General features: G+C 47.9%; 2 protein-coding genes across 2 annotated transcripts in view; one reads left to right on the top strand and one right to left on the bottom strand.

The window, feature by feature from the left end:
* The window catches only part of PI4KA (phosphatidylinositol 4-kinase alpha), a 118,676-nt gene that overhangs the window by 43,257 nt on the left and 57,349 nt on the right, over positions 1 to 18,070 (top strand). The window contains exon 19 of the mRNA XM_034643139.1: positions 1,652 to 1,702. Coding sequence (XP_034499030.1) covers positions 1,652 to 1,702 — 51 coding nt within the window. The remainder of the gene's footprint in view (positions 1 to 1,651; positions 1,703 to 18,070) is intronic.
* On the bottom strand, positions 6,317 to 17,359 carry SERPIND1 (serpin family D member 1). The gene is made up of 5 exons (XM_002926288.4): positions 17,144 to 17,359; positions 13,564 to 14,447; positions 9,820 to 10,093; positions 7,844 to 7,988; positions 6,317 to 7,167 (listed from the first exon to the last, which is right to left on the bottom strand). The coding sequence occupies exons 2-5, from the start codon at positions 14,429 to 14,431 to the stop codon at positions 6,976 to 6,978; spliced, it is 1,479 nt and encodes a 492-aa protein (XP_002926334.1). The 5' UTR covers positions 14,432 to 14,447; positions 17,144 to 17,359; the 3' UTR covers positions 6,317 to 6,975.

Raw genomic sequence — 18,070 nt, forward strand, 5'->3', positions numbered from 1 at the left:
CTCCTGCTTGTGAGCCTACTCTCTCTCAAATAAATAAATAAAATCTTAAAAAAGAGAGAAAGAAAGGACAATTCTTCCCAGTCATCGCATATCTGGGAGGCCCTTAGTTTTCAGAGAGGAGGAGGCAGGGCTTGAGATTCTGCCCCCACTGCTGAGCGACCTTGGGCTTTGCAAGCTACTCAAACCCTGTTTTCTCCCCCAAAGATTTAGTTATTACACATGAAACGCTTGGAACTGCCTGGCACACAGTGGGTGCTCAATGTGCTTAGCTGCTACTGTTAATATAAAAATAAATTGAATGTGCTTAGGTGAGCGCTTCCAGAACTTAGGCTCATCAGTGTGTACTACAGTTTATAGCCTTATTTGTGTGTCCAACCAGGGAACCTCCCTTTTAATAGTTATTTTTTATGTAACCCCCCCCAATTTTCCGTAACTTGGAAAGAATATATGTTTATTGTAGAAGAGATGCAGAAGCCAATAATAAAGTAGGGGCGCCTGGGTGGCACAGCGGTTGGGCGTCTGCCTTCGGCTCAGGGCGTGATCCCGGCGTTCTGGGATCGAGCCCCACATCAGGCTCCTCCGCTATGAGCCTGCTTCTTCCTCTCCCACACCCCCTGCTTGTGTTCCCTCTCTCGCTGGCTGTCTCTATCTCTGTCAAATAAATAAATAAAATCTTTAAAAAAAAAAAAAAAGAAAGCCAATAATAAAGTATAAAAAGCACCATAATCCCTACTCAGATATACTCATCATTGACATTTTTGAAAAAGATTTTATTTATTTGAGAGAGAGAGCACGATTTGGGGAGGGTTGGGGAGAGGGAGAGGGAGAAGCAAGCTTCCCGCTAAGCAGGGAGCCCAACGCAGGGCTCGATCCCAGGACTCTGGGATCATGACCTGAGCCAAAGGCAAGTGCTCATCATCATTGACATTTTGCGGGGCGCCTGGGTAGCACAGTCGTTAAGCGTCTGCCTTTGGCTCAGGGCGTGATCCCGGCAATCTGGGATCGAGCCCCACGTCAGGCTCTTCCACTGGGAGCCTGCTTCTTCCTTTCCCACTCCCCCTGCTTGTGTTCCCTCTCTCGCTGGCTGTCTCTCTGTCAAATAAATAAATAAAATCTTAAAAAAAAAATCATTGACATTTTGATAGACTTCCTCCTAGATTTTTTATGGAAATATATTTATTTTACATAGTTGGAATAATATCACATACTCTGAAATCCTGATTTTTTTTCAGTTTAAAATTTGCTGTGGGCACTTTCCAAAGTGACTAAGTATTTTTCAGAAAATTGTCTTTTTAACACCTGTATGGTATTTAATTTTACAGAGGTACCATGATTTATGTAATCATTCTACTGTTTGACATGTTTTCATTTTTTTGCTATTAAAATGATGTTGGAGGGGCACCTGAGTGGCTTAGTCAGTTAGGCATCTGACTGTTGATCTCAGCTCAGGTCTTGATCTCAGGGTCATGAGTTCAAGCCTCGAGTTGGGCTTCACACTGGGTGTGGAGGCTACTTTTAAAAAAATGATGTTGGATGAGCCTTTTTATATATCACTGTCTATATATCTCATTATTTCTCTGAAATTAACACTATGTCTTTTTTTAATGAAAGAAACACATGCTTTCGTTGACTCAATTCTTTTATTTTCTAGGCGTCTAGCAGCGCGGGGAACTTGGGTGTACTCATTCCTGTAATTGCTGTGGTGAGTATTCATTAACTGAGTGCTTTCAAACTTCAGATACTGTGCTCATATTTTCAATGTTGCCTAGTGGTGCACAGCAAATTCTTTAGCAAAATACTGTTTGGAGGCCCAGTGATTCTGTATGTGTGGCTGTGTTTCTGCCACCACCAGCTGTTTTGTGACTGTCCCACTGGTACGTGCCTGCTATGGCCACAGCCCTCACTTCCTTTCTGCGTGCTCTGCCTGAACCTCCTCGCTAGTTGACCAGGAAACCCACTTTGGTTCTCTCTTGTGTGGCTCCCAGATCTGAGGTGTGGCTCCAGGTTCGTCCTGTGTCTGATGCCCTACTCTGGTGCCCCTGACTAATGGTGGGCAGGCTCTGCTTCCTTCCTCTTCCTGGTCCCTTCCTGGGAGATGAGGCCTGGGGCCTCTGCATGGTGCTTGGTACTTGGAGCTGCAGCCCTCAGTGCCCTTTGGAGGGCGTTGTTGGCACAGGGGGCTGGTTATGCTTTGGAACACAGCCCCGCCCACCATCACGGTGGCAGCTCACGGGCTAGGCCCCATCCCCTGCCGTAGCACTCTTCTTGTCCGGTCTCAGCCTGCAGCCTTTTCTTCCCAAATGACCTTTGTAGAAATTGTTTTCCCCTTTCTTAGTTGTTCCTAGCTGCCACTCCTAAGCCACGGCCCCAGGTTCTAATATTTGTTTTCATCCGTGATTCTCTAACTTCCACTAAACCTACCTTCTGGTTAAGCCTTCCTCCTGCCTTCCAGTCCTTCCCACTTTTCCCCACCCCCAATAGTTGAGTCTTTTTTTTTTTTTTAAAGATTTTATTTATTTATTTGACAGAGAGAGACAGCCAGCGAGAGAGGGAGCACAAGCAGGGAGAGTGGGAGAGGAAGAAGCAGGCTCCCAGCGGAGGAGCCTGATGTGGGGCTCGATCCTAGAACGCTGGGATCACGCCCTGAGCTGAAGGCAGACGCTTAACGACTGCACCACCCAGGCGCCCCAATAGTTCGAGTCTTAAGCACTCACACGTGTGTCCCTTCACATGGAACACCAGAGGAGTTGGCTTCTGAACTGCCAGGGTGACCCAGGGTTGTAGAGGTCAGGCAGGTGGATGGAGAGGTACCTCTTCTGATCTCAGTTTCTGTTCTTACCGCAGTCTGAATGTTCATCATTCAGAATCTGGGGACTTCAGGGGTCTGATTTTAGCTGGCCGAGGTGGGTGATAAGTGGGAACTGACTGGTTTATTATCATTTGCCTTTAAGATGTCACAGGTTGCACTTTGTGGAGCATTCTGCTTCCATTCACCTTCCTTTGGCTTGTCCTTTTCTTTCCTGCCTCCCTCGCCCTGTAAGTGGCTGATTCTGGAGCAGGAGCCGAGATGCTTGTTCCCCGTTGCTTCTGTGTCAGGACAGTCTCCTTTGCCTGAGTGTGCTTGAGGGGTTGGGCGGGTGGGCAAGCTGCAAGTTTGCCTGCACTTGTAGCTGCCTCCCTGTACTCATGGCTTTCCCCTCTCCCCTGGGGACCTTACTACCTGCGCACCTGCGATCAGGTGCCTCCCGCAGGGTCTGAGGATTTGAGAATGGCCAGGACTCTCTGCTGTGGTATTTTTCATCACCGCCTCCATTGGTTTTTAAAAACATAAACTTTTTCACTTTATACTTAGTATTGATTAGTGTACAATTGTGTTTTAGAAGTACCATTGTACAGAGATCCTTTGTTTGGCCTAGAGGGAAAGGTGAGAGTCATAAAGTCCATGGCACTCTCTCAGCCTGTTGGAGGGGAGAAGGGCTGGTAGCAGGCTCCGCCAGGGAGGATGTTTGGGGTGACACTTGAATCCGTGATTTCTAGTGAGTTTGAACACCAGAATTCTCTGACCCATGTGCATGTGAGCTTTCAAGCATGTATAGCTGTTGTATTTAGAGTTTAGTAACTGCACAGAAGAAATTCCAGGGGGTGCTTTGCACTTCCAGGAGTAGTAACCAATGAGGTTGGTTGGGAACACATGGGTGTTCAGGTCACAAGGGCCAGGGTTGGACCTGTGGGTGGGATCCTGCGTGAGTGTCACAGCCTCTCTATGCCTGCTCTGCCCACAGAGCTTCTCGAAAAGATGAAGATGACCCTCTGAAGTGCCCAGCTGGGTCATTGTAGGTGTGACTGTTAGCAATGATAGGCAAGCACACACTCACTTAAAACACTTTGTTTACGCTGCAGTGACCTTTTACATGAATAGAATAAGTATTGTAGTCTTAACAAAAGTTAATGGTTATATTATGGGGGAGGAAACAAATATTTGATTCTGTTGCTCAACAAAGAGCACAAAGATCATGGGATCTTACGTTTGCTTTCTGGTCTGCCCCTTGGACCCTCTAGGAGAAACTAGCTTCCAAAGCTTTTTTTTTTTAATTAATGTTTTATCTTTATTTTCTTTCTTTCCTTTCTTTTGGAAGAAAATACTCTGTTTTGGATCTTTTGATGACAAAGTGTCTCCAGGTACTTTGTTCAGTGGAAGTGCGGGTGGGTTTGGGGCAGGAAGCCTGGGTGTCCATCCAAATGCAGCTTATCAGTGATTTATCGGTGACCTTAGGAGCCTGGAGGGAGTCACTGGAGACTGGGTCATATGATCTCTGAGACTCCTTCAGAGCTTAGGTTTGGTGATCTTTGACCTGCAACTTTGTAGAAAAGTATTTCTTTAGAAATATCACTGATTAAATTGCTTCTCTTAGTGTCTAGCCCATTAGTTAATCAAGCACCTTGAAAGGTATCTAATGCTTAGAGTCCTGTGTGTTCCACTGTTGTAAAGTAGTGATTTGATAAGCTGTGCCTTCTACTCAGAAAACATTTGTGCATTTCACTTAGAGCTAGTTTACCTATACCACCAGTAATTTTTGTGGCCTTCGACAGGTTACTTATTCTCTCAGTGCCTATGAAGTTAGGTTTGTGGACTAACAGGTTTTAGGTCATAGACTCCTTTAAAAGCCTTGCCCTCTCCTTCCATAGAAATGTATCTCTTCACAAGGTTTTCCATTTATTCTCAGGAAGTTGAGTGGGAGAAACCCACCCAGGGCTCCCCATTTAGGAACCCCTGGGCTGGATACTCTCTCAAAGATAGTAACAGGAAGCCCTTACCTAGCTTTTGCTAAGCACTGATATAAACCCCTTCCAGTCATTAACTCTCTTAATCCTTACAACAACCCTGCAAGGTAGGCGCTGTTATTATCCCTATTTTATAGGTGGAGAAACTGAGGCACAGAACTTGCCTCAGAGTCCCACAGCTACTAAATGTCAGAGCCAGGGTTGGGACCCAGCAGCCTGGCTCAGGGTCTGTGCTCTGAAACCTGGATCAGCTAGTTCCTGAAAGACGGGATCTGAGTGCATTCTGAGTGGATGTAGTTGAACAAAAAGCATGGAGGCTGGAGGGCCTTGGCCTGGGCTGGGTCACAGAGGAGCCTGGGCTGGCTCCAGCACAGGTGGGGCGGGCCATATTGGAAGGGAGATGGTCACCATTTGGGCAGGGGACAGGCATGGCAAAGGGCTCCAGGCGGAGTTTTTGAGAGAGCCACATTTAGGAATGGGAGGAACATGAGGAACGAGCAGCAGGACAACAAAAGCAGGACAAGGACCAGGAAAGGACAGTGTGGAAATACGTTGGAGAAGGAGTTCAAGGAGTGGGGTGTCAGCCATCTCAGGGCTCCCCGAGAGGTCAGGAGGCATGATAGGCAAAGACATAGCCTCTACCCTGCACTGGCCAGTAGATACAGGAGGTGGAGGCCCTGGTGCAGGAGGTTGGGAAGGAAGCAGGTGGAGAGGTGTGCTAGCAACTAACAGCAGGGCCTGGGGCAGGTCATGTCTCCTCTAAGACGTCAACTGTTTCTTCAGCTGCCAAAAGGAGGTGATAACTGTGAGAACCTCCTAGCGGTGGTGAGGACTCAGTGATAACCCGCGGGCAAACCTATCACAGCGCCCCCTACAGTGGGGAGCGTAAGGTACTCCCCTTTTGCTGCCACCATGACTAATATTGGTCTCACTGAGTCTGCTGTGACAAGACTCTGTGGGTGACTCTAGAGTCAAGCCAACCTGTGCTCAAACACTGCTCTTCCCCGTCTGCAGAGAAAAGAAGAGAAAGCCTCTCTTGCAGGGCTCTGGGGGTCATAGTTAGACAGCTGCACACAACAGCATTTGTGATGCTCTCCCCGTCACTGCCCAGAGTCCCCAGCACTGCAGAGGCACCAGCACCCTTCCATTCTGAGCAGCCTTTTTGGATTCCACTCGTCTTACCCGAGTAGCGAAACATTCAGACATGTGAATGTCACCTGCTTTCTCAAACCAGACCCACTATGAAACCTTGTCTGAGGGTCTCCCTGTGTCCAGGGATGAAAGCCAAAGCATGTGCCCCACATACAGACTGGCATTTCAGGAATTTCCATGAAGCCCCATCCAAAGCATCTTTGCCCCCAGGATTTAGCAACACTTACCACGTCCTGATCCCGAGGAATATGCCTTCATGGGTCACCATGAAGAACTCAAGTTGCTTTTTGTCAACCTCTGTCATTCCTGGGGATGTCAGCTATTTTGAATTTGGCTTTTCTTAGTTACTTGAGCCTCAAAAAATAGAGAATTATAACAGACACACAGTAAAAGTGGTGATATTTATTTATCTCTAAGGTGGAAGGCATGGCCATGTGTACACACTGTCCTCTGAGCAGCAGTGAGGTGACAGCAGAAGTATAGATGACATTTAGCATCAATTCAGAAGGTTAGGCCTTGAGAGAATTAAGCCCTAACATCCAGGGCACCCCTTCAATGTCATGAGATTGCTTCTGTCCTGGGCACCATCCTTGGGAGAGGTGAGAAATTAGTCTCGCAGCTCATTTCTGTGTTCTGTGTTCTGTGTTCAGATGAGGAGCGCTGGTAATTTGAGTTAATAGAGCCAAAAGTTCAAGGACAGGGACTGCAGGGAAGGAAGTGCACAGATAAGCCCTCTATAGGTTTGCACGGAGGAGGCGGGAGTAAGCCAGTCCCGTATGTTGCTGACACCCTCTAGGTAACAGCTGGCATATGACAGGTACATTAACTTCTATGAACTGCTGGCATTGTTCACTGTGCTGAACGGATTCCAATGAGCTTCTCAGTCATTTGTACATGTCTTCTCTCCTGTGGGCCTTGATTTCAGAATGGTAGCATAATCCAAGAAAGCCATGATGCCAAAACATCTCCATTCTCATTGCTAGAATGGAACCAGAATTACAGAATGCCCCCAAAACACTTGAAATGCCCAGACCTCCACCTTTAAGACTTGGTGGGGTTGGCAACTCTCCCCATGAAGAGCAGGCAGCTGGTGCGGTGCTCATAGATGAGGAAGAGGAAGGGGCGGTCGACAGTGAAACGGACTTGGGTGGTCAACGGCATGAACCCCACCGTGGTCACGGCGGCAGCCTGGGTGCCCTCCTCGTTCACCGTGATGGTTCCTTGGTGCTTGAACTATTTCAAAATGGAAAGGAAAGGTGTCAGATCCTGTCAGTGGACATACAGAGTGATAGACGATATAGTGGAGTCTCCTCTCATTCAGGGTGGAAACACCACATATGAGGCACAAACCACCAGTGGCCAGAATGACCCTTGAAAGTCTCTCTCACCTCCCACCAGGTGCAGTAATTGTGCTCAGAGGCTATGTCATATAAACAATACGTATCCGTAAACACCAACATCACAGTCACTTATGGTGGTGGTCATAGTATGAATGGTCTGCCAGTAGGATGGCAGCTGCAGGCCCCATCTCCCTCGCACACTGTAGGTGCACTGCCAGAAGCGGGGGGGCCTGGATCTGCGTGGTTTCTTTGGACTGATATTCTCTCTTTTTTTGTGGAGTGTCTATTGTTGTGTCAAGTTCAGCATGCAGGTCATGCACTTTCTTTGCATGTATTTAACAGCTGGGTGTAGCTGTTTCACGGATTGGGGCACACACCTCCTCTCTTTCTGCAGTCAGCAAGAATGAGGCTCACTCCCACGCTGCTTCCTAAAACAGATTACCCTGCCCACTCAGTGTCTGGCAGACCCAGCACCGCTGACCTATGAAGTCAGGCCTGGCAGGAGGGAGGCTTTGCTGGGGGCAGATCCTAGGGACAGGTTGTGGAGGGTGGACTAGGGGAGAGCTTACCAGGTCGATGGTGATCCTGTGGTCTGAGATTCCTGTCATATTGCTGTCTTTGTCAAACAGTGCTGTGACCCCCATTGACTTCAGGGCCTCCACCAGGTTATAGTTCTTCTCTAGCTTGAATTTTGGCAGAAGCACTTCTCGAGTTCTGGGCAGAGAGGAAAAGGGTGCCCAGTTTTATTGAACCAGAAGTTCCAAAGGAGTCCTGTTTTTCCCTCAAATGTCCACAATCTCCTTTCCCCCACCAACCCCAGGTTGCATTTACCACAGATTGGATGCAGCCCTTCTTGAAACTCATATCCCAGTACTGTCAGTTGAGTTTCTGGGAAAGACCATCCATTATGGTTCCAGTTCCTTAAAATGGAGGCATGGTTAGCACTATGCAGTCATTTTCTCCATACTGTGGGGCTCACGTCCCACCTTCCAGGTCAGAACTATTACTGGTTTATGGTTTGAGAGTATCTAAAATAATGCTCTTGTTTGGGTCCTTGATTTCAGGCATTTCTTATTTTGTTAAATAAGCAGTTGAATATCTGATCAGTGTACAGAAAAAAGAACCCTTCACATGCCAGAAAGTTCTCTGTCCTTGTCTCAACACATTCAGTCCTTATGGATAAACAACAACTACAGTGCCCATGGGGCCAAGTCCAGCACACAAAGGGGATAAAGAGACATCAGACACAGTCCCCCTTCTCAAGAGTTTGCTTTCCTTTGGCAAGCAGAACTCACATGTGTGAAGCAGCAAAATGGTAAAGGTGGTATGGTAATGTCTGAACAACCAGGACAGATCTAACCACTGGAGCCATCCAGCAGGGGGTGAGGAAGAGGGGTACTCCTGTGGCCTACAAGGCTGCCCACAGCTTGAGAGATGGCATGAGCAAAGCCTGGAGGGAGCCTGAGCTGTGGTCTGGCTGGCATGCAAAGGGGCACCGGGCAGGAGGGGAGGAAAGAGGAGGAGGGGGCAGAACAGGTCAGACCAGGGACTGTGTCTGTGGGCCTGATCAAGAAGCTGGGCTGCATCCTATGGGCAGGTGGCCCATAGAAAGCTTCTAAGAAGAGGAGCCAGAGCCAGAGGGTGTCTTGGGAATGCTATTTGGAGGCCAGTGCCACGTGGCTTGAGGAATGGAGGGGCAGGCTGGTTAGACCTTCCTGGCTCAGGGTGGAAGGTCATGGGCAGTGAGGTTAGGAAGGAGGTGGGTACGGAGGGGACGTTTCTAAGGAAAAATTGACAGGGCCTGATGACTCATTGGCTCCCCAGGCGAATACCTTCCTCTATGAGCCCTCTTCTGGGTTTGTTGCATTTCTTTGCATTCTTGTCCCAAAAGGAGACCTGAACCAGATTCACATCTTAATATGGGCCTAGGCAGTATTCAGTGAAACAGAAATGCGACTTCTCTATTCTTTCTGTCATGTTCTGCTAATAATCATAACTACTTAAAGCCTGTAGTTTTGACTCTGGGGTAATAAATAATGAGAGAGGAAAATCATGAACAACATGTCCTTAATAGGTTATGAGGATTACATCATTTCCTGCACAGGGAAGGAAGAGTTTATCACAGGCACCAGGCGCTGTGATGGGTGCTCAGTGTCACTTTTCTAGGTATTTCTCTCTGTGACCCTGGGAAGTCATAGAGTCATGCTGCTTTTACGGATGACAAAGCCAGGGCTCAAAGCCACAGAGCAAGTAAGTGGCAGGGCCGGTTTGTTTCCGAGCTGGCTCTAAGTCACCTGCCCCTCATGTCTGAAACTGTTCATGTGGCGGGGGCGGGGGGGGGGAGATGTGTTTCTCACAGATGCTGTCCGATTGCTTCTTACTGAGCAGGTAATTTGGGCTAAATTAACAAGAGTGGCCCAGGATGGCAATTCTTGGATTTTTATGCACACGTCTCCCTTCTTCTTAAAATGACCAAAATTCCCAGTGTTTCTGGTCTCTCCCAGCTTCCCAGAGATCAAAAGAGCAAACATTGAACCTAAAGTACCTGTTTGTCATGCTTTTCTGCCATCTCTCCACCACCTGGGGCGTCAGCTGTGTCTCGAGGGTCTTCATCCCAGACAGCTTGTGCGGGACCACGATTAGCATGCTGATGCCCCCCACATACTCCAGCCGCAGGACATCGCAGTCCAGCTCCTGGTCATTTGCTGCCAGAAAGTTCCCCTTGGTCTGCATCATGGAAACTTTGACCACCTCTCGCTCATTCAGCCGGAAGTTGTGGTTGTGTGTCATTTCTACTGGGAATTTATTCACCCAGGATCCTGTAAAGTCAAGAAGAACAGGGCTTTTATTAAAATATTATTTTAAAGCTGTGGTCCACACATGTGAGTGTGCATCAGAAACACCTGGAGGGCTTGTTCTGACTGCAGGGCCCACCCCCAGAGTCTCTGGTTCTGTAGGTCTAATTTGAACCAAGAACTTGCATCTCTAACAAGTTCCCAGGTGGTACTAATGCTCCTGGTCCAGAGACTACACTTTGAGGACCGCTGTTCTAAATGATTCAAAAGTCAGAATGCTGACATACTGGTAGGAAGTGTGATAATGGTAGAGAAGTTGGAAAGACTGGAATGAATTCTGGTTTAGATGTGGGCACTAACTGGTTGTTTGACTCTAGCAAGATGCCAGACGTGCCTGGACCTCTACCTGTTGACCTGTAAAATGAGTAGCTTTTTGCTTCTAGCAGCTCTGTTTCTATGGCTTTCATCCCTTCCACTCTGCGATTCCATAGGGACTAGCAGGATTCACTGGTGATGCGATCAGATATCCATGTCAGATTTGGCTGTTATGCTTTGTGTCCAGGAGTAAGTACATGTCTGTTTTAGCTCAAAGATGCTAGTAACTATAATAACGGCCACTGGCTGACAACTGAGAACTGGCAGTGTGCCAGGCATTCCTTCAAGCATCTTTCCTGTATCCTTCATTTCCTCCTCCTAGCAACCATATGAGATGTGTGCTTTGTATTATAAGCCTTGTTTTATAGATGACGAAACAGAGGCACCAAAGAAGCAAAGCAACTTGGTCAGGGTGTCCAGCTGGTAGGCAGAGCCACTGGGGTGAGATCGGCCTCTGCCCCGGGCTTCTCAGCCTCAGCACGGTTGACATCTGGGTAGTTCTCTGTTGTGGGGGCCGTCCTGTGCATTGTAAGGTGTTTAGCAGCATCCCTGGCCTTTACCCCCAAGATGCCAGGGTGCTTTCCCCTCCCCCCAGGTTGTACGAGCACAGATGTACGCTGCTTCTGCTGCGGCTGTCACGTGTCACCTGGGTTTCTTTCTTTCTGACTTCCTCCTGAGACCCAACCTCTGTTTTTATTGCACTTTACAAGGCAGTTATAATATTTGTAATTAAAAATCACATTAGTGGGGCGCCTCGGTGGCTCAGTTGGTTAAGTGCCTGCCTTCGGCACAGGGTCCTGGGATCAAGCCCTGTGTTGTCAGGCTCCCTGCTCAGTGGGGAGCCTGCCTCTCCTTCTCCCTCTCCTTGCTGCTCCCCTTGCTTGTGCTTGCTTGCTCAATCTCTCTATCAAATAAAAAAATAAAATCTTTTTAAAAAAATCAAATTAGTAACAGATTTAGGAGCTAGTGATTAAAATTATACTTCTAGACCTTCCTCTCTTTTGATTAGCATCCATGATTTAAAAAAAAAAAAAGCCTCCATGAAAGTTTGGGTGCTACTGGCATTTCATCCCTCTGATTCCAATGTTAAATTAAGTGACCATCCAACACAAGGGGAAAGGGACACACTTTAACCCTTTGGCGTGACCCTGGCTGCTATGTGCTGGAGGTTGTTAACCGACTGCCCTGGTCATTCTGCAGTCCTTGCCGGCTGGAATGGCCTGCTGCTGTGTCTCTCTGCCTGCTCCTGATCACTCGGCCAGCCTCATGCAGAGGCGCTGGTGTCGGGGCGCCCCTCAGACCGGTAGAACTGAGGGCTTTGGTGCTGCCCAGGTAACTTACACTGGCTGTTCTAAAGCTGTTCCGTTGCTTATAGAAGCAGAATAAACGTCACTAGCAATATCATACCTACTTCATATATTATATGACGCTGGCACCTGCCGTCTTACTCCTCAAGTTCATTGAGCTCTTACCACATGCCACATACCAGGCTAGCACTGCATCTCTGTCTCTGTAGTGCTGCACACAGCCCTGTCAGTGTGGGTGTTACCAGCATCTCTGTGATAAAGGTGAGGAAACTGAGTCACAGATACATTGAATGACCTGCCTGAGGCCACATGAATAAGAAGTGGGGAGGCCAGGACTTAAACTCCAGTTTGCTCACTTCCACGTGCTTATGACCAGTAATACAAAGTACATGTGTGTGAGGTGCCTGGGTGGCTCAGTCGGTTGAGTGTCCGACTCTTAATTTCAGCTTAGGTCATGATCTCAGGGTGGTGAGATCGAGCCCCGCTTCAGGCTCCAGGCTGGGTGTAGAGCCTGCTTGTGATTCTTTCTCTCCCTCCCTCTTTCCCCCCTGCTTACATTCACACACTCTCTCTCTTAAGAAAATATATCTGTGTGTATGCATATATATATACATATATATAGCGTGTGTCTGTCACAAGCCTGTTAGTGCCTCAGCCTTTGATCACCCACTACAAGGCCAGCAGTAGTGCCTAGAATTTGAGAGGGAAACCCAGGGGTCTGGCTCAGCCTCCATGCCCCTCCTGCAGTCTTGGCTCCTTCATTCCTACTTTTCCTGTCTAGCAGAATGCCTGCCTGGCACAGCTGCTGGTAGGCCTCGGCCCTCCCTCGGCAGCCCTGCCACCCCAGAGCAGCAGCCAAGAGAGGGCCCCTGTCCTTCGCCTCCCTGGGCTGCTGTAACCAGTGCTAGAGCTAACTAGCGAGGAAGCATAGCCTCCCAGGCCTTGGGGATTGACTCTAGCTGGTGCCTTCCAGGTTTTGGTGGCAGAAGAGAGTGGTTGTGTGTCACCATGAGTCACTGAGATGTGAACCCATTCCTAGTGTCTGCCCTTTGGCTCTCTAGGCTTGTAGAATGAGGTAGAGGTTTCTTCCAGTTCAAGTTCCAGTGAGGGCACTGTGAACGACGTCTGGATTTTACTAGTCAATTGCCCGTTTACTTCCAGGATCCCAGGGGTCCTATGTGTATATAGTGGTGTGGGGGTGGGGAATGTCCTCCTTTCTTGTCTGCCCCAGAATAGTTGGTCTGGAAATAAGAGTTTATTTCCCCACCCCCACCTCCCCATTAGTGCACAAGTGTCCCAAGAAGGAGTTGCAGGTATTAATGTAAGTCAAGCTGAACAGTTTTCAGACACCTGTCTTCAACCTCTTGTCCATATTCCTGCTTACTGATAATTGGGAAAGGAGATGAAAAAAACTCAAATCCAACATGGCCAAATACTAAAAAGGTTTTTCATTTTTTCTTCCAGTTTAACAAAGCACTAGAGATGGCCTGCCTGGTGCAACCTTGGCTCTGCGCCTTACTGGCTGTGTGCCCTGGGAGCATCACTTTGCTTCTCTGTGCCTTGGCGGCTCTGTCTGTAAAATGGAATGCTAATAACAAGGTTGTGATGCAGTTTCAGTGAGCATAAACTAGAGTTAGTGCTCAGTGTCAGCTGCTACCATCGCCCCATCCTGATCTTCCCTGTGAGTTGACCTTGTGTGTTGGTTTCCTGGATAAATTGAGCTAGAGGACACAGTTCTTAACGTTCAGTCCATCTGCACACTAAAAGAGCATGTCACGAGTTGGTTTTGAGAAACTTAAAGCTATTTCTTACCTTTAAAGTAGATGCAGTTTAGAATCATCATCTGAGTAGCTGGGTCTATATTCTCCAGAGCGTCTTTTATGAGACCCTTGGTGATCTTCAGAATGTAGTTATTGGTTTTCGCTATGAAGGCAGGGTCTGAGAAGTCAGCCGCCTGGGCCTCTGCAAAGTAGTACTCTCTTACTTTTCTTTTGAAGTCATCCAGGATTGGGAATTGCTTCTGGACGTAAAGATCATTGACTGACCGCAGTGTGTACCCAAAATTCCTCCGGAAGAGGCGATGAGTCAGCTTACGGAAGAGATTGTGAATGGTCATGATCTCATACTTGCTGCTGGCGTTGACAAAGTCTTTGAAATGCAAAATCGAATGCACTTGTTCATAGGTCTCCCCCTGCAGGCCGAAGGAAATCATACCCATGGCCGTGGAAATGCCCACTGGGGCTATGAAGATGTTGTCTGAAGAGCGGGCCTGCTCCTTCAGCACTCGGTAAAGGTTGAAAGCGAACTTGGCATTGAGGATGTTGAGGCGCTGGATCCGGCTCTTGCCTTGAAAGAGCTGGAGGATGTTCCCAGCACCGGACTCTGAATCGGTTGGCGAAACTGCATCGATAATGTCAATATAGTCATCATCTTCGCTGAATATCTTCTCGAGGTCCAGATAGTCCTCATCCTCCTCCCCCTCTGTGATCCAGTCGTTGGTGACCGTGTTTTCCTTGTGGAAGTCGGCGGGGAGAAGGGGCATGGTCAAGTTTTTGCTACTTAACTGCCCCCGTTGGGGGTCTGCAGATGGAGAATCTTCCCCTTCTTTCTCAAGCTGACTGCTCCCACACATGGACATTAGGATGAGAGAAATGATGAGGGGTTGGAACAGGCGTTTCATTTTGGCAGAGCTAAAGCTGGGAGAGAAAACCAGCGACAGGGTGAATGGTGGCCTAGCAGACTGGCCACCGCAGTGCTCGGAGGGCAAGCCCATGGCTTTGACCCCGGAAGATGCCCTGGGAGTGTCAGTCCTTAACCATTTTAATATCGTACACCTTAGGAGAAGCTGGTGAAGATAAACAGATACCTAGGGGCGCCTGGGTGGCACAGCGGTTAAGCGTCTGCCTTCGGCTCAGGGCGTGATCCCGGCGTTATGGGATCGCTCCACATCAGGCTCCTCCGCTATGAGCCTGCTTCTTCCTCTCCCACTCCCCCTGCTTGTGTTCCCTCTCTCGCTGGCTGTCTCTATCTCTGTCGAATAAATAAATAAAATCTTTAAAAAAAAAAAAAGATAAACAGATACCTAACATTTTGTGTGGCTTCAAAAACCTACCTGAAGGATCTGTGGGCCCCAACTTGAGAATCCCTTCTGTAAAGGTTTACAAAACTGTGACCATGTAGATTCCTGTGGACTCAACGTTCCCAGGGAGTTTCTTTTTCATTCACTCACCGAACTTTGTCTCCTGTTTCCCAAATAACATATTAAGCCCTGGAGACACAAAGGTGTCCCCCTCCAAGGGGCTCTGCCAGCCAGCCAGGGAACAGACGTGCAATAAAGCAGGGGTGCTTTCCTAGGGACACTACCAGACAGTTAGGGGTGCAGAGCTGGGGTGCGGCCCTGCCTCCTGTGGTAGGAGCGGGCTGCCAGGAGAACTTCACCGAGCTTCACCAGGAGGTGGGGCCTGAGTGGAGATGTTGAAAAAGGCGTACGGGCCAGGCTTTCTGAAAACAAATACCCTAAAGATATGTGCAGTTTGCGTTGTTATTTGGGGCTGTGCTATTTGCATAACACTTGGAATTTGTGATAATGCAGAGATCCTCTGGGTGCCCAGTGAAAGGTGGCTGGCAGTCTGTCTTTCTCCTGGAGCCCCAGAGGCTGTGAGGCTATATGGCTTACCACAGATGTCCTATCTTCTCGGTCTCTATTACTTGGCTCCGGCTGCTGTCAGGAGGACCTACTAAATCTTTTTTACTTAACCTCTTCTAGCATGGGGTTAGGAGTAATCTTACCAGGTGTATTAGGTCTGTGTGAGAATGATGTTGGAAAGCTCTCACTAGAAGGCCTGAGGGGCAGTCCGTTTATTTAAATAAGATAAGTTTGGGGGCACCTGGGTGGCCCAGTAGGTTAAGCATCTGCCTTGGGTTTAGGTCATAATCCCAGGGTCCTAAGATCAAGCCCTACATCAGGTTTCCTGCTCAGCAGGGAGTCTGCTTCTCCTTCTCCCTCTGCCTCTCCCCCCGGCTTATGCTCACTCACTCTCTCACGCTCTCTCTCTCTCTCTCTCTCTCACATAAAATCTTTTTAAAAATGAAAATAAAGGGGCGCCTGGGTGGCACAGCGGTTAAGCGTCTGCCTTCGGCTCAGGGCGTGATCCCGGCGTTATGGGATCGAGCCCCACATCAGGCTCCTCTGCTGTGAGCCTGCTTCTTCCTCTCCCACTCCCCCTGCTTGTGTTCCCTCTCTCGCTGGCTGTCTCTATCTCTGTCAAATAAATAAAAAATAAAATAAAATCTTTTAAAAAAAATGAAAATAAAAAAATAAAAGGCCATGGTGCCTGGGTGGCTCAGATGGTTAAGAGTCTGCCTTCTGCTCAGGTCATGATCGGGGGGTCCTGGGATTGAGCCCCGCATTGGGCTCTCTGCTCGGTGGGGAGCCTGCTTCTCCCTCTCCCTCTACTGTTCCCCCTGCTTTTGCTCTCTAGCTCTGTCAAATAAGTAAAATCTTAATAAAAGGCCAATCCTTCTATCATTTTGTCATTTAGTATAACAAAAATTATATAAGACACTTTAAAACTACCACTAGGTTATGTTTAAATCCAGATGACTATCTTTGAAGAGAAGCAATATTTTTTAAAGGTAAATCATTGAAAAGTTTGCTTTTCTGGAAACTTTATATGGCACTTTCTCATGCCAATTGTATGGAGTAAAGTTGGCCTTTTTGGTCACACATCAGAGCATAACACCTGGACACCCTAGTCCCTCCTGGCTATGTCTTCAGGCCCAAAGAGGGCAGATGTGATGGGAGAGAAGTAACTGCTTGAAGTTTTAAAATCCTTTCATTTTGAAATAACTTCAGACATTAGAAAAGTTGAAAGACTGGCATAGAGAACAGCCCTTGTACACCCTTTTCCTAGATTCACTAGCTTTTGTATTTTGGAACAGTTGCTTTATGGCTTTTTCTCCATATATACACATCTGTGCATATGGGTGTATACACAGGCAGGCACACACATATACTCTTTTTCTGAAACCTTTGAGAGTAAGTCACTTATAGTGTGTCCCTCTAACTTTTAATTCTCATATTTGGGGGGAAAATGGCTAAGGACAAGGCTATTTCATGCACCATCATAGTACTGTTACATACTTAAGATAATTTAACATAGGCACAATACTTTCCTATTCCAGTTCCTGTCCCAGTTTTGTCAATTGTCTCAGTAACGTAACTGACAGAATGTTATATTAGGCAGACTAAAAAACAAAGCCATTTTTCCATTTTTAAGACAGTGTAGAAAGCTTTTGAATTTGTAGTTTGATAGAGATGCTCCAGTTATCCATCTTTAACCACTGCAAAGAAGAATTTATAATCGGCAGAAATGTAAGAAACCAAACTCACCTCTGTGCTTCTGAGAAGTGGTGTTGCAGAGATGAAATGCGCCAAGGTCACCAGTGGGGTTTCAATGTGAACTTTGGTGCTGGGCCGGTGTTGGGTATTTTCCAAAGTAAATATGTCCCAAATCAAACACCGTTCAACTCGCTTTGTCAGCACAAACCCCCTCGGCTGTGTCTTTGATCTCTGCTGAGTGACTTCTGACTCCTCTGGTCCAGTTCTGATAACAGCTGGTGTTTTGAAGGCATGACTATCACTGTGCCGACGTGCTTGTGGGTGCAGTCCTTGTTGAAGCCACTGCATCATGAGACTCTCTTCAGAGCTCTGGGGGCGGGGTTGCACTGGGTGTAGCTGTAATGCTCCTGTAAAAGCAGAGGCCAACTCATCTGCCTTCCAGCTTTGGATTCTACCACTCAGATGATCTGCCCCTGGTCTAGTCTCCAGGGCTGACGCGGCTGCTAGGCAGGTGTCCCCATGCTTCCACGAGTGTGTCCCTCTGTGAAAAGTGGAGGTGGAGAATGAGATCAGTGACTTATAGTGTAAGGAGACCTTGGTACAGAACTTTCTTCAGTCAGGGCTCACTCACTATGTTCTGTGCCAGGCTTGCAGTGCAGCTTTCTTAGCTGTTACAGGACAGATAGGATATTACTGAGCAGTGCTCCCCAAACTCCGGTCCACCTAGGAGTTCACAGGGATCTGTGGAGCTAGGATCACTCTCTGTCTTTTTAAAGATATTTTATTTACTTGAGAAAGAGGATGAGCACGAGCAGAGAGGGGAGGAACAGAGGAAGAGGAAGAAGCGGACTCCCTGCTGAGCAGGGAGCCCAGTGTGGGGCCAAACCCAGGACCCCAAGATCATGACCTGAGCCAAAGGCAGATGCTTAACTGACTGAGCCACCCAGGTGCCCCTAGGATCACTCTTTAAAATTTATT

The sequence above is a fragment of the Ailuropoda melanoleuca genome, chromosome 14 (genome assembly GCF_002007445.2).
Source record: "Ailuropoda melanoleuca isolate Jingjing chromosome 14, ASM200744v2, whole genome shotgun sequence".
In the NCBI taxonomy this organism is placed as follows: domain Eukaryota; kingdom Metazoa; phylum Chordata; class Mammalia; order Carnivora; family Ursidae; genus Ailuropoda; species Ailuropoda melanoleuca.